This window comes from Peromyscus californicus, unplaced genomic scaffold (assembly GCF_007827085.1).
Source record: "Peromyscus californicus insignis strain IS unplaced genomic scaffold, ASM782708v3 Scaffold_14__1_contigs__length_90479793_seg_2, whole genome shotgun sequence".
Lineage (NCBI taxonomy): Eukaryota > Metazoa > Chordata > Mammalia > Rodentia > Cricetidae > Peromyscus > Peromyscus californicus.
The window spans coordinates 61,672,325-61,685,925 of record NW_026294436.1 but is presented as its reverse complement, the minus strand read 5'-3'; the positions used below and the strand labels follow the sequence as shown (position 1 = coordinate 61,685,925).

The window sequence follows — 13,601 nt, the reverse complement described above, 5'->3', positions numbered from 1 at the left end:
CATCTGGAAAGAGACGACGACAACAGCAGCTCCTTTCCAGGTTTGCCTCAAGGCACATCACAGTGAACATGAGTGCAGTTTATGAATTGAAGAGCAATATGCCAGTGTAAAAGACGCACATGCGCGCGTGTGCGTACACACACACACACACACACACACACACACACACACACACACACACACACACAGCTTGTAAAGGCTAAAATATTTACTCCTTGGACCCTTATGAAAAAAACAAAAGTTTGTTGACCTCTAACATAGAAGAGTATCTGGGTTTAAGTAAATATCACATGAGTTAACGAAAGAATGGCTAATTCCTTGCAGGTCTATGTGTACTGTAACATGCTGTTAGGGGAAGGCAGTCCTCCTTCGGGCTGGTCCCCCTCTACTTAAAGCAAATCGTCAAGGTATCAACATATAGCACCACCATCTCCCCCAATGCTGTTTACCTTAAGTTTAAGAAAGTGCAATTGATACACATTTCCACTTTCCCCTAATTATATCAATGGAAAAAGAGAAGTCACAGGTCTCTGGAGGACGGAGCAGAGATGTAAGCTTGGAAGGCATGAAGACATCTCCACGAGAAAGCTGGTAGCTGTTCAGTACCCAAGTCCAAGTCTACAGAAATCTACTCACTGTTGCTACAAAATACACAGATTTTATCTTGGGGGGAATCCTATGACCAGAGTTTAGAAATGGTATATCCATAGAAGGGGTCTATATTTATTACAACAAAATAAAACGCCAACCAAATACTACACAAAAGGGAAAAGGAATTTGGAATCAACCACTCAAGAGTTAAGTTTGAACCCTACCATGTGTTCCGTATGTGACTTTGAACAAACCCGTTACTCCCTGTGAACTGAGTTTCCGTCTCCAGAAAAGAGAGTGACACCACGGGTGGTCCCAAGGAGGTGGCTAATATGAGCTAGTGACTTACTCCATCTTGTGATAAAAGCATCATCAGCAACAGCATGTGGTAAAGACACGGAAGCTCAGACATGCTGACCGACTTGCTTAGAGAAGCATTACTTAAAAGGCCTGTGTCTGCATAGTGCAGCCTCAACAAAGGCTCTACGTCAGCTACTGCATGCTTTATCTTACATATATTAGAGCCTACTAGCTAGGAGGAAAGGTCTGAATCTTGTTATGCTATGATACTGTCAATGTATACTCAAAAGGGGGGTGGTTCCTCCACTGTTCTATAGTAATTCCAGCCTATTATCTTTAGAAAATAGTGGAAGAGAATGTGTGCCTTTCTCTGCATGTAATGAGAACACCCCAAGTATCAAAAGCAAAACTATAGGAAAGTATTATGTGCTGAGCATACGGCTGGTTAGTTTAACAATCCTAATGTCCACTTATTCCACAGGAACTCTCCTGTCTGTGATGCTGCTACACTCAGTGTGCAATGTAGACGCCCATTACCTTTCCTGCATCGTCTCATGAACCCTCCCGTGTTGGATGCACTGTTCCTCCAGTTCATCATTTCTCTTCTGTAACTTCTCCAACTTGTCACACATGTATCTTTTTTCTTGACTGAGGCGAACTATTTCCGATCTAGAGGGGGTAGAAACACAGAAATAGTAGATGGTCAAGAGTCACCTTACTAGATTGTATTTTTATTGTACAAACCTTTGCGCTCTCTTAAACTCTATACTCAAGGCATAATAATGAAGGAAAAATATTTTATAAATCAAAGAAAATATTTCAGCAAATTCAAAATGCTGCGTAGAAGAGTATGTGCGTCAAAGGGACTGTGGATACAGCACTGTATAGATCTGAGCGAGCTCTAGTTACAACGGGGACTGGCCTACCCCAGAAGTCTATATTCTGAAAAGCACTGTCTCCACTCCTTCTCCACCCTGCTCCTAGACCGCACACAGTCAGGGCTGTAACAGGAGTGGAGGATGACCTGCACTCAGACCCACATCCCCAGGGGTCTCCATGGTGACAGCTGATGTCTTTCAGGACATAAACTACATCTTCAGTGTCTTAGATGACAATCCCAACTCTTAAACATTTGCAGATCAGGGAGATATCCAAGGAAAGCTGTGTCCTTTTTAAAAAACCAAATCGCCAGCATTGACACCATCTCCTCATGCCTACGGTCTCATCAGGTCGAAGCCACAGTTAAATTTCTCTACATTGTAAGTCATTTTTAAGTTAATCAAAAACACTTTTGACATGAAGTTAGTTCCCTCCCCAGAAAGGACTGCTTTATTATGCAAGGGTGCCTTTTGCTCTAGTTAGGAAGACTTTGGATTTGCTAGGGGAAATCTTACCCCACAAACTGTTCATCCCAAAGTCCACGATGCTGGCAGGGGAGGAGCAATGCCAGTTCAGCCCACCCTCCCTTTGCTGTTATCTTTGCTGCACACTGCAGGGAGCCTGCTCAGACCAGCACCTTCACTTTGCACAACTCTGCATGGCTGTGAAACCACCTCTGTTCACCCAGACATTTCCTCAGAGTTCCCTTTCTCAACTGTGTTCTATGCCTCACCGTTCTCACCGGTTTCCAGATAAGACAGAATACGGCTCAGCTCCTTTTTAAGCTCAGCTCAGGTACTCTCTCTGCATTTGCCTATCCTGCTATGAGTACACCCTCATTGATTGAACTAGTCCACATCCCCGAATAAATGACTCATGTCTATCCATTCAAAATCACACACAATACAAAAAGTAATCTAGAAGCTATAATAATATTTGAATTTAGTATTTCTTCCCAAACTAGCATCTCCTGTCATATATTGAAATAAATTCCAAAAGGAAAAAAGTCCTTAAACCAGATTAGGAAAATAATAAAATCCATGGCCCGATGGTGGTGGTGGCGGTGGTGCACGCCTTTAATCCCAGCACTCTGGGAGGCAGAGCCGGGCAGATCTCTGTGAGTTTGAGGCCAGCCTGGTCTACAAAGCAAGATCCAGGACAGGCACCAAAACTACATAGAAAAACCCTGTCTCAAAAACCAACCAAACAAAAATAAATAAATAAATTAATTAATTAAATAAAATAAAGTCCATGGAAAGGAACCCACACCTAGCCTCAGGCTGCTTCCAAGAAAAGAGGTACCATTTTCAAAGAAAAGAACAAAGAAAAATAGACAATATCAAAATATAAAATGTTCACATATAAAAAAATCATATATTTGAAAAGCCATATGTTTATGTTTATAATCATCGCAGTACTCCTTATAGAGAGAATCTTTGTCTAAAAAGAATACATGGAAATTTGATCAAGAATTCTACCAACAGGGCATTGGCTATCTTGCTTATATGATAGAAGTTATTAATTGACCTAAAATGTAATATTTTGATGAGAAAGGAGAAACATTAAAATCAGCATGCATAATGCAATTCTACTTTACAACTAAGTTATTTAGGCATGCACGAAATATTAATACTGATAATTTCTGGATGGCAGAATGTTTTCCCTTTTGTTTGTCTATATTTTTATTTTATCAAGTTTTACAATGGACTCGTATTTTAAAAGTTATTTTGAAAGCAATTTTTAACAGCAAAATGAAAGATGAACAGGAACAAGGGGGACGTTTTGAGAAGGTCAGGGCTGTTGATGAAGTCGGGACTGATGGGGTGGGGCGGGGAGGGAAGGCTCCTGGTGAGGAGCTGCACATCAGGACTGTACTTACTGCTTGACTTTACTAGTGAACCTAAACTGCCCTTAAAAAGTTTATTAATTAAAAAACAAAACAGTACAAAAATATTCATGAAAATCAGACAGATGACACATTAAAGTGCTGTAACCAACAAATTTTCTGTTCTGAAAAATAGAAGAAATATGCAAAATTTCCCTAGAAGGCAGAACATGAAATGATGTTTATAAAATGGTCAATTTTATTACCATTTGAACAAATGCATAATAATATTTGATATTACTGTCAAATATTTATTTCATCCCTACTCTGTACCAAATCCATCTTTTGATGATCTCAAATACCCTAGGAAGTAGTTGTGAATTTCCTTTCTCTGTGAGGGAAATGCAGTTGAATGAGTTGTCTAAGGCTAGCAATGGCCAGTTCTGTGTGTGGGTCTCTTATTCTACGTGTCCAGCTCTGAAGGGACAGTTCTACCCATGGTGCAATGCTCATGGTCATCCCTTTTTCTTTGAACCTTTTACTTTTTGCTGTCACATATTTATATAGGGACATATGTACTGAGAAGAATTTAATTCAACACCTAAGCAAAATAATACACATTAGCAGCCTTGAAGAGTGTGTCTGGCTTTTGAAGTAACAATTCCCTTTTAAAAGAATCATCAAAATTTGTGTACAAAGTTATAGTTCTATTATTACTACAGTAGTTAAAAGTTGGAAATGTCATAAATATCGAATGAACACAAACAAGTGATTGATTACAATCTTGTTTCTGGAGTATTCACTGACAGAGAAACGTGTTCATTAAGGAGACAGGTAGAAAGCAGGTGTAAAACTGCATAGACTGCATGAACCTATCATGATAGAAGCTGTTGTACAGGACACATTTACATACACATGAAAAATGACTGACAAGAAGCATATAAAAAATAGCAGTGATTTTCTTGAGATAGCAATGTCACAGGAAAATGTTTCCTTAATTTTTCTTTATGATTTCCTACAGTGAGATGTCTTCAGTAAGCATAGGAACATAAATGTTATTTTTAAAGTATAGACTACTGTAATATATGCTATTGCAACTATCTTTCCTGCCTTATATACTTTGGGATTTTCCCCCTTTATTTATAATGGCAACTTGCCCACCAGCTTCTGTCACACAATACAGCTTCGCTCTATGTGTACATATATCATTCTTTATTTGGGTAGTGCTGACAATATAGTAATACAACCAGTGGTCTGCAAAGTGACAAAAGCAAACAGAAAACCATATCTACCCTACTCCCATATAAAAGGAAAAACGACTCTAATTTATTTTCATAGAAATGTAGGTAATTTCTGGCTTTTCAGAAACATGAACTTCCCCTGCATTTTATGTAGCAGCTATAGCGTGTAATTGCATTTGCATGAATGGAAGACATTTTACTACTATAATTCAGATTATAATGATAATTGCTTTTAAAGGAAAAATATGACACCTTAATTTTTTTATTCTTTTGGATTCTGATTTGACTTTTGGTAACAATTAACAAAAAGAAGGTCAATGTCAATCTCCTTTTGTAGAATATAATTTTTGTAGCAGCCCAACCTCACATCATCTAAACATGCAAAGAGAAAAAATAGTTCAACCGGGTGCGTGTTCTTTTACTTCAATTAAACTCACACAGTTGGATACCTACTGCTGCCAAAACAGTAATATAATTTATACATTATAGTCCACATAGTAAAACTACACTAAAAGTCATTTAACAATATTTATAACACCATAAAATACAGTGTTAAAATATATGAACTGCAATATGTACCAAAATTATAAAATTTGTTTCTCATCATCAGTGATTAAAACCAGGATCATTACTCTAGCCTCAATACTCACAACCCTGGTGACAGATTAGAATTCAAATCTTAATGATCAATTTACAATTAACAAGATAGAAGTGAAACAAATTAAACCAACCATTATATATAACGAGACCCCATGGACTCCCATTGTTCCTCTTAATTACAAAACGCAAATCACAAATACACAATGGGCAGTGCTAGACATCAATCCACGGCCTAGCAACCCAGCAAGTGACAGCGACAGGCAACTGAGGGAGGCAAAACCACACAGACCCAGCTCTGTGCTCATTCCTATCCTCCCAGCGTGCAAGGAGAGAGAGACTGAGACCTGGACAAAGTGTGCTTCATCCCCACCATGTAAGGGCTCTGTCAGCCTGGCCACAGGCTCATCTGCAGCCAGTGCCCAGCATTTCCTAGGGCTTCCCAGACCAGGTTTTCAACCATAATGCAAACCGCACATTTTAATGTGGATTTTTTCCAAATGTCTAGGGAGAGAGAATACTTACTTCACTTTGATAAAGAAAAATAAATTGCATGAAAGATATTTAAGTCTATTTATTTACCTCCCTCAACAACCTCATAATTATGTAAGTTCTCAATGTACTAGAGGATACAGAGGGAAGGGGTCGCTAAAGTTTACACTTCAACTAAAACCAGCCAGAATGTCTGCCTAGTGTCAATTAAAAACAAAAGGGAATCAATCCTCTTGCCTCGTGATCAAAAACAAACTATAAAAGATGTAAAGTATGAACCAGGATTTCAGTCCTCATTTTAAACGGGGCGTGCCACTCACAACGCTTGCGGTCTCAGGCACCACTATATGCACTGTGTGGAGTACCACACTGCGATGGCCACGGAGGCTCCCGAGACAGATGCAGTCGTCACTGTCATAATGCGACGTACAGTTTACTCTGGGAGAAAATGCATCACAACACACACACACACACACACACACACACACACACACACACAGCAGACACACACACACACACACACACACACACACACACACACACACACGGAATTTCAGTACATTTTCTGAAAGCAGCCTTGCAGGAGACTGGGCAGAGAAGCAGGATGTGTGGGCCTGGAGAGCCCAGACTGTCAGCTTCTCTAGTGATGGGCTCTAGTCAAATGCCTAGATCCATAAGTGAGAAAGTGTATTTTCGATGCTGAGTTCATTTGTTTAGAGTGGCATTCTGAATAACACAAAATGCTTACCGAAATTTTAGCAAGGAAAGGGGGAAATATTTTTTATTTATAATAAAAAAAAATCATGTTTTATTTTCATTAAAATTTTTCCTATAGTACTTTGAGAAAAACCGGAACTGAAATGACTACATGGATTAAACAATTATTCTGGAGACTGAGTTTCTATAGTGAGAGAACTTTAGAAGCTAAGAAGCCCTCACTTCAGAGGCCAGCAGAAGTTCTTTATCCAAAAGTTTGGCATAGAGCGCATAGATGCATGCCCTGAAGTGATAAGTCTTATTACATTATTATTCTTATTTCAAAAGAAACATTCTGAGTTTTTTGGGCTTTATAGCTGGTTTCACAGCAGAAGGTAATATCAAAATGGAATGTCAAATGGGGCATAAAAGAAAGGGTGAAAATGTCTTAATTCCTTGGAAATCGGGGGAGAAATCAGGTGGGGCTGACAAGAAAACACACACAACCTTAAAAACACAACTTATTTCAAATATTGTTTTGTGAAACAGAATAAAAAGTATCAAAATAGAACAATTGATTGATGGTCACCACTTGTAAGGCCTTGGCTTTGAACGAATTCACGGGTTCAGACGCAGAATCTGGTGTCAGAGCCTGCCCCACAAAGTCATGAGCTCCGGTGTTTCCGGTTTGGTTCTGTTTGGCCCACAGATATTTTCATCGCAAAACAGACTTTGGCCATTAGAAAATCTTGCTCAGATCTTGCCCAGTTATGGAGCGTGTGCTGCGAGAGCAGCCCCTGTCCCTTACTACGGGGTGGGCAGGCACCGTGCTGGGTCTTCCAGCTGCCTTCCCCAGCTGTGGGTTCTCCCGCAGCTCAGCCAACCACAGAGGGAAACGCTGGGTCCGTACTGGGCAGGCGCACAGTCCTGTGGTTATTTTGTACCCAGTACAGTTTAACAACTAATCACATAGTGTTTGCATTGTATTAGACACTATAGGTAATCTAGAGGTAATTTCAAATATATGGGAGACGGGTTAAAGTGTTGTTTTGTGCTGGACTACTGGCTTAGCATGTGTTAGGCCCTGGGTTCCATTTCTAAAACCACAAAAATAGGAAATAACATAAAAAATAAAATATGTGGGAGAATACAGGCAGGTTCCATGTACCTACCACATCGTTTTATGTTAAGAACATGAGCATCTGTCATCTGTGGATTTTGGTATGGTGTCAGTCCGGCAACCAACACCTTGTTTGTCGAGGGGTGTGACAGTACACAGTATGGGTGCTTGTCATCCTGTCATTAAATGTCCTTTTAAATCCCACAGCCACCCTGTGCCATGGCTGGAGAAGTACTTTCACAGCTGACAAAGCTGAGGTACAGGGAGACGGGGCCCCGTAGTCAAGATTACAGACAGACACAGCAGAGTGAGTGACAAGCAGGATTCAAGTCCAGTTCCTCCTGAATCGAAAGAGCTCCTTCCTGAGACTGCCTGTCACCCACAAAGGAACAGGCTGGCACCAGAATAGACCAGCATGTGGAGGGGAGCAGCACACCTGTTTTTTCTATTCACTTATCATTCATTCAATAAATATGCATTGGGTGCCATCTATGTGTCGGATATGAAGGAACATGATCAGTGCACAAAGCAGCAGTCGGGTGAGAGGTGCTGAGGTTCAGGCTCACTAGGCTTGTCCCGGGTATGACTGACTGACTTAAAGTAGGAAAACCAGAGCTCAGGGCCTAGTACGGTGAGCTCTGGCTCTCAGTTTAACTATTACATCCCAAAAATGTCGACTTGCCTCAGGGACTGAAAGGTTAATTTTTTCCTTCTTAGCCTTTCCAACAAGTAATACTGCCACTGAGCAATCCTCTCACTTCCTTCCTTCTCTTTTAAGAGGCAGACTCTTGCTATGATGCCTAGGCTGGCCTAGAACTCCTAGGCTCAAGAAATCCCCCTGCCTTAGCCTGCTGAGTTGAGACTGCAAGTCAAGTAACTATATCCAGCAAGTCTGAACTTTCTTTAATAGCATGTATAAATATCATCACAGACTTAAGACTCTAGACATTGGTAACAGGAATACATAGGCAAAAACTCCCACCCACAAGCTATTCAAACAATTATGTTTTTTTTTTCAATCTGTAAAAGAAGCTAATTACTGTCATGTGCTGTGGTGAAGTTAAGTATGTGTTATTCCAAGCACTTTGCCTCCTCAATGTCCGGAATGACTAGCATTAAAGACAGCTTCTGTGTTCCCAAAGAACTGTGGAAATAGATTAAAATGCATTACCAATATCGACATAAGATTGTAAAACTGCTTGACCTATTTGTATTCTTTATTATGGTAATGGTTATTTTGGCCTTTGTTCCTGAACTTTCATGGTTTTAAAGTCTAAACATTATAAAAGCCATGTAAGTAAGTATACATAACCATGAAAAAAAAAATCGAAGTTGGGGAGCGGGTAGAGCTAGGTGAAGAGTGCTTGGTTACTGTGCACAAGGCCCTGGAGTCCATCCTTGGGACTGAAAGGTTGTCTACATGGACAATCACAAAAATATTATATAGAAACCTGTTTTCACAGAAAACTTACATAAACAGATGACTAATTTTAAAGTTAGATTACAGTGTATAAAATGCAATTTTAAGACTAAATTTTAGCTATCAAATAAACAGTATTCTGAGAATATTCTATAATATTGCCCAATCACCTACCTGCTTTTTTGTGAGATTTTCTCCAGCTTCTTGGCTAATGTGCAGCATTCTTCCTTTAACTTTGTCAGAAATGTATTCTGGGAGGTCAGCAACGAATACTGTTCATTTTCTAGAAATAACAATAACCCCACCAATATAAGATGTTTATGGCTTTGCTCTGCAGGCTTCCAATGCACAGTGAGTGCTAAGTGCTTCAGAACACTGCGTCCTGCCTAGCGCCACCAGACCACTGCCAGGGTCCTGAGTGCAAGGACTTACCATCTGGGGGGACACTGACTCTTGTGAGGCATTTGTTTTCATAATATATTTGTATACCCGGAATAATTTTGATCATATCAGCTTGTGTAACATTTTAGCATGCTCATAAACTGTCAAATATCTCAAATGAAGTCATAAATGCTTATATCTTTGAAGTATGCAAGATATTATATTTTTATTTTGACAATTTTACTATAAACAGTGTCAAAAATTCTCACAACCAGATAATTCGAAACTCAAACCGAGGAATTCTCTGTTACACTGTAGTTGACGCTCGACAGTTCTTATCTCATATTTTACCCCTTGGAGCCTGCATATTCTCCAGTTATGAGGTGAAACTACACAATTGCCCTAAAACCAGATCATACTTAAATAGTATGTGTTTCACTAAAGCTCTGGCTAGGGACTCAAGAGAATATGACTTGTATTTATTTGCAAAATAAAAGATTTTAAAGATGATTTTAACCGTTAAAGCCTTACCCAACCCTCAGATTCTGCCCAAGACTCTTGGACCAGGACGGTTCTGCTGTGGCCAAACGACAATTTCTCCTATGAATTCCTCTTTGTGTTTTAGTAAAAAAAAAAAAAAAAAATCTATAAAATCTTGAGGATTTTCCTTTCTTCTGGCTAAATGCTGAGAAGAAACTATGTGAGGCAGCATGGTAGCTGCCTTTATAAGTAAATAAATCATTTAATAAGTAAAATAAATCATTAATGAACAGAATATCCATTTGTTACCAATAGGTGGAATCATTTTTTACCATCCCATTAAATATAATATGCATTAAATCCTGTGAAATTCATCTGTATTTTTTTCCTTTTCAACTTAAGCTAATGGTCGCGAAAAAAAGCATATAGCATACAAAGCAAAATAAATCAAGGCACTAAAATTAAGCAACATTTTTTTCTGGAAGAGACAGGATCAATTAAACTTTTGTTTTAATGGTACAATCAGCGTGGAGTATGTGGTGTGGAATTATAATGACTGACACTGTCTTGTTTTGACTAACACTGTCTGTGAACACACAACTCAAAAGCGAAAGGAACTACATAACGCTCTGACTGCACCCATCAAACTGCCTATTTTCAAAGTGCATTTTACTTTCAAATTAAAGGTAAAGAGTTACTGGCCAACTCAGTCTGCAGAACAGTGCCAATGTGATGAAAGATGGCGATTTTTAGCCAAGCTGCCAGCTGTGGTCCATGCCTTGTATTAGCGAATTTTAACAGCAGTTGTGAGAAGCTGAAGAATGCAGAGGATTAAGCATCACTCTCGACTGCATTGGGGGAGGTGGGGAAATCATACAAATGCTAAAAATGTTCGAAGCTGCAAAGATTAAATAAAGGAACATATCAATTTGGAGCTGCTGAATTACATCCAGCTGCGACAGTGAATTAAGAACCGATTAATGGCTAAAGCTTTTCTCCAGTTTGGATGCTGAGGCAAACTCATTAGGCTTTAGAGTAGCTATAATGTGTGTACTGTGGGAACTGTTCAGTGCTATTCAGGAGACTCTAACTGTAAGCTCAGAGCATTTCCCGCAGAGCTTCTGATGCTATTTTCTTTATATAACATGTGTGCCTGAAAACCCAGCCAAAAACAAGCCCTTTGTTTTTCTACTTTGTTGTGGTCTCTCTCAGCTTTACGTTTCTTGAACACAGGTAAATAAACTCATAATCCAGATGGTGCAACAGATGTGAGAGCAGCACTCTGAAATCAACAGACAGTGGGCAATACTTTCCATTTTCTCTTTTAAACGCTAACTAATATGTAATTCGGAATCTCCGGTGTAGTTAGCATCTGCTCCCTTCGGCCAGCCAAAGGTTACAGGTGTTCCTGATGTCATTTCACAGTAAGGCGTGGGCCTGGCTTGTGAGCAAGTGCCCAGGCTCTAATCTCTCCCTACCACCCACCAGTTTTGTCGTGCTGGGCCTCCATTTGCTGTATCTTCTGTGTCAGCTCCTGCTCTCTCTGCTGGGCCTGACGGGCTCGGGTCTTTGCTTCGTTGCTAAAGCTTTGCTGAATGCTATCTTTTTCCAGTCTGCAAAACAGAGAGACAGGCAGAGACGTAACCTGCAGGTGCACAGACCTCCATCGTTTCCCCACAGACCACAGACATCAGACAGGGAGTAAAGTAAAGCAGCACAGGCGAGTCTTCCTGCAGTCTCTCTCCACTCTGCTGAAGAGAGAGAATCCGAAGGACTATCCAGTGGAACACATGTGCCGGAAGTCCAGACAGACCAAAGGGTGAAGCTTTAAAAATTAAAACAAAATCATAACAGCTAAACACTTGTAGTTTGGAACCTGGTTATTTTTATTTGTGTGTGTGTGTGCAGGTGTGAAGGTCTGTGAACACCTAGTGGGAGTGGGTTCTCTGCTTTTCTCCTTTAGGCATGTGGGCCCTGCGGTCTGGACTCAGGCCCTTAGGCTTTTCCCTTCCAAGCACTTCTGCCTGCTCAGCCGTCTTGCCAGCCTTGTGCTTTGCATCTTCACAGCACACACACACTTTTCTGCTGTTGCTGTTGCTGTTGTTCTATTCTTTCTGTCTTGTACTATCATTAATCTTTCATCTTCTGAACGGTCACTATTTCCTAAGATTGTGAAATTCTAGGAAGAACATGACTTAGTTCCTAGTTTAAGCAAAATTTATTTTAAAACTAAGCCTTGTGGACTACTTCTGGTTTTCTTCCAAGATGCAAGATATAGCTTCAAATACACTGGAGGAGACCGGAGAGGAGAGGCCAGCATCACATGCCTGCTTTCATTAAGTACATCAGGCTGCACTCTGCGAATGGGACAGGAAGGTGAACGTGAACTACCTCCCTCATCACTTCATAAGAAAACATCCTTTTGGGTCGTGCTGACAGGATTAAAGGCTGAAGACAGCACCCTATCAGTGGCTCTCCTTAAAAGAGAACTTCCTTTGGTTGTTTTGTTTTGTTGAGCCTGGTCTCATGTAGGCAGGGTGGCTTCCAACTTGCTATGTAGCTGAGGAATACCTTGGATTGATGATGCTCCTGCTTCTCCCTCCTGAGTGCTGGATCATACACACGCACCATTGTTCCCGGCTTTGGGAGGTCTGGGCACTGACCCCAGGATTTGGTGCATGTTGGGTACTCTACCTCCTCAGCTGCATCCATCCAGAGAGGAACTTCCTAAACAAGTTGAGCCTGAGCAAGGGCAAGACTCTTGTCGCACCAACATTGTACGTATGTTGCAAATAACATTTGAAACCCTTGCTGGGTGGGTTCTTCAAGCTCTATGAGAAGCAACACAAGGGTTTCCTTCAATTAAGTGACTCAGTTATTTCAAACTCCTGATCTCCTTGTGGGCATTTCTCATCCATGCTGCTTTAGTTTACTAATTGAGATATTTACTGCCTAGCCTTTGCCAAACTAAAAATAAACAATTCCATAAAGCTATCACTACCAGTCTATGTACCGCTGTGGAACTTCAGTTCACTGGCTTCTAATTATACGGCAACATAAGGAAAGCCTGTACTGAGATTGGTCAATGCATGTGGTAATGTTGTAGTGTAAAGCCCCAGAATGAAAATACACCCACACCTCACTCAAATGGAATCATCAGGGGTCCATGCTAAATGTGAAATAAGGTCCCTTCTGGTACTTCTAACAACAACACCCCCCTGGATGTGGTCCAAGGTCTTGTCTCACACTCAGTTCCAAACTAGTATATCGCAACAAATGGATAGTCAGACGAGGCTACTTTTGCCTCCCCCTTCACACCACGTATTTTCTGGCTAAGGATCATTGCACATGTTTCTTCCTCTTCTTGGAATGCCCTGGTCCACCCACCCAACCCCCTCCATGATGCACACTAGCCCTCTTGCGCAAACCTCAAAATCCTGCCCTTCTTTCTCCTGTCTCTCCTAAACCAACTACTCAGCCCTGGATGCCCTTAGATGTGCTATGGCCATCCTATAGTGATATCACGCGTTTGCTGTTGATTTACACGTCTTCTCCTTTGTAATCTTTAACTTTCTTTAC

General features: G+C 40.5%; 1 protein-coding gene across 8 annotated transcripts in view; it reads right to left on the bottom strand.

Annotated features, from left to right (window-relative positions):
- Positions 1–13,601, bottom strand: part of Sdccag8 (SHH signaling and ciliogenesis regulator SDCCAG8) — a 201,267-nt gene that overhangs the window by 66,089 nt on the left and 121,577 nt on the right. For 6 of the 8 annotated variants that reach the window (XR_008218004.1, XM_052737749.1, XM_052737743.1 and 3 more), the window contains 3 exons: positions 11,508–11,635; positions 9,336–9,444; positions 1,429–1,560 (listed from right to left, as the gene is read on the bottom strand). Coding sequence is in view for 7 of the 8 variants with exons in the window: in XM_052737749.1 (XP_052593709.1) it covers positions 1,429–1,560; positions 9,336–9,444; positions 11,508–11,635 (369 nt within the window). In the remaining variant the exon portion in view is untranslated. Of the gene's footprint in view, positions 1–1,428; positions 1,561–9,335; positions 9,445–11,507; positions 11,636–13,601 lie in introns of those variants that run through there. The other 2 variants (XM_052737750.1, XM_052737748.1) reach the window with 2 other exon arrangements.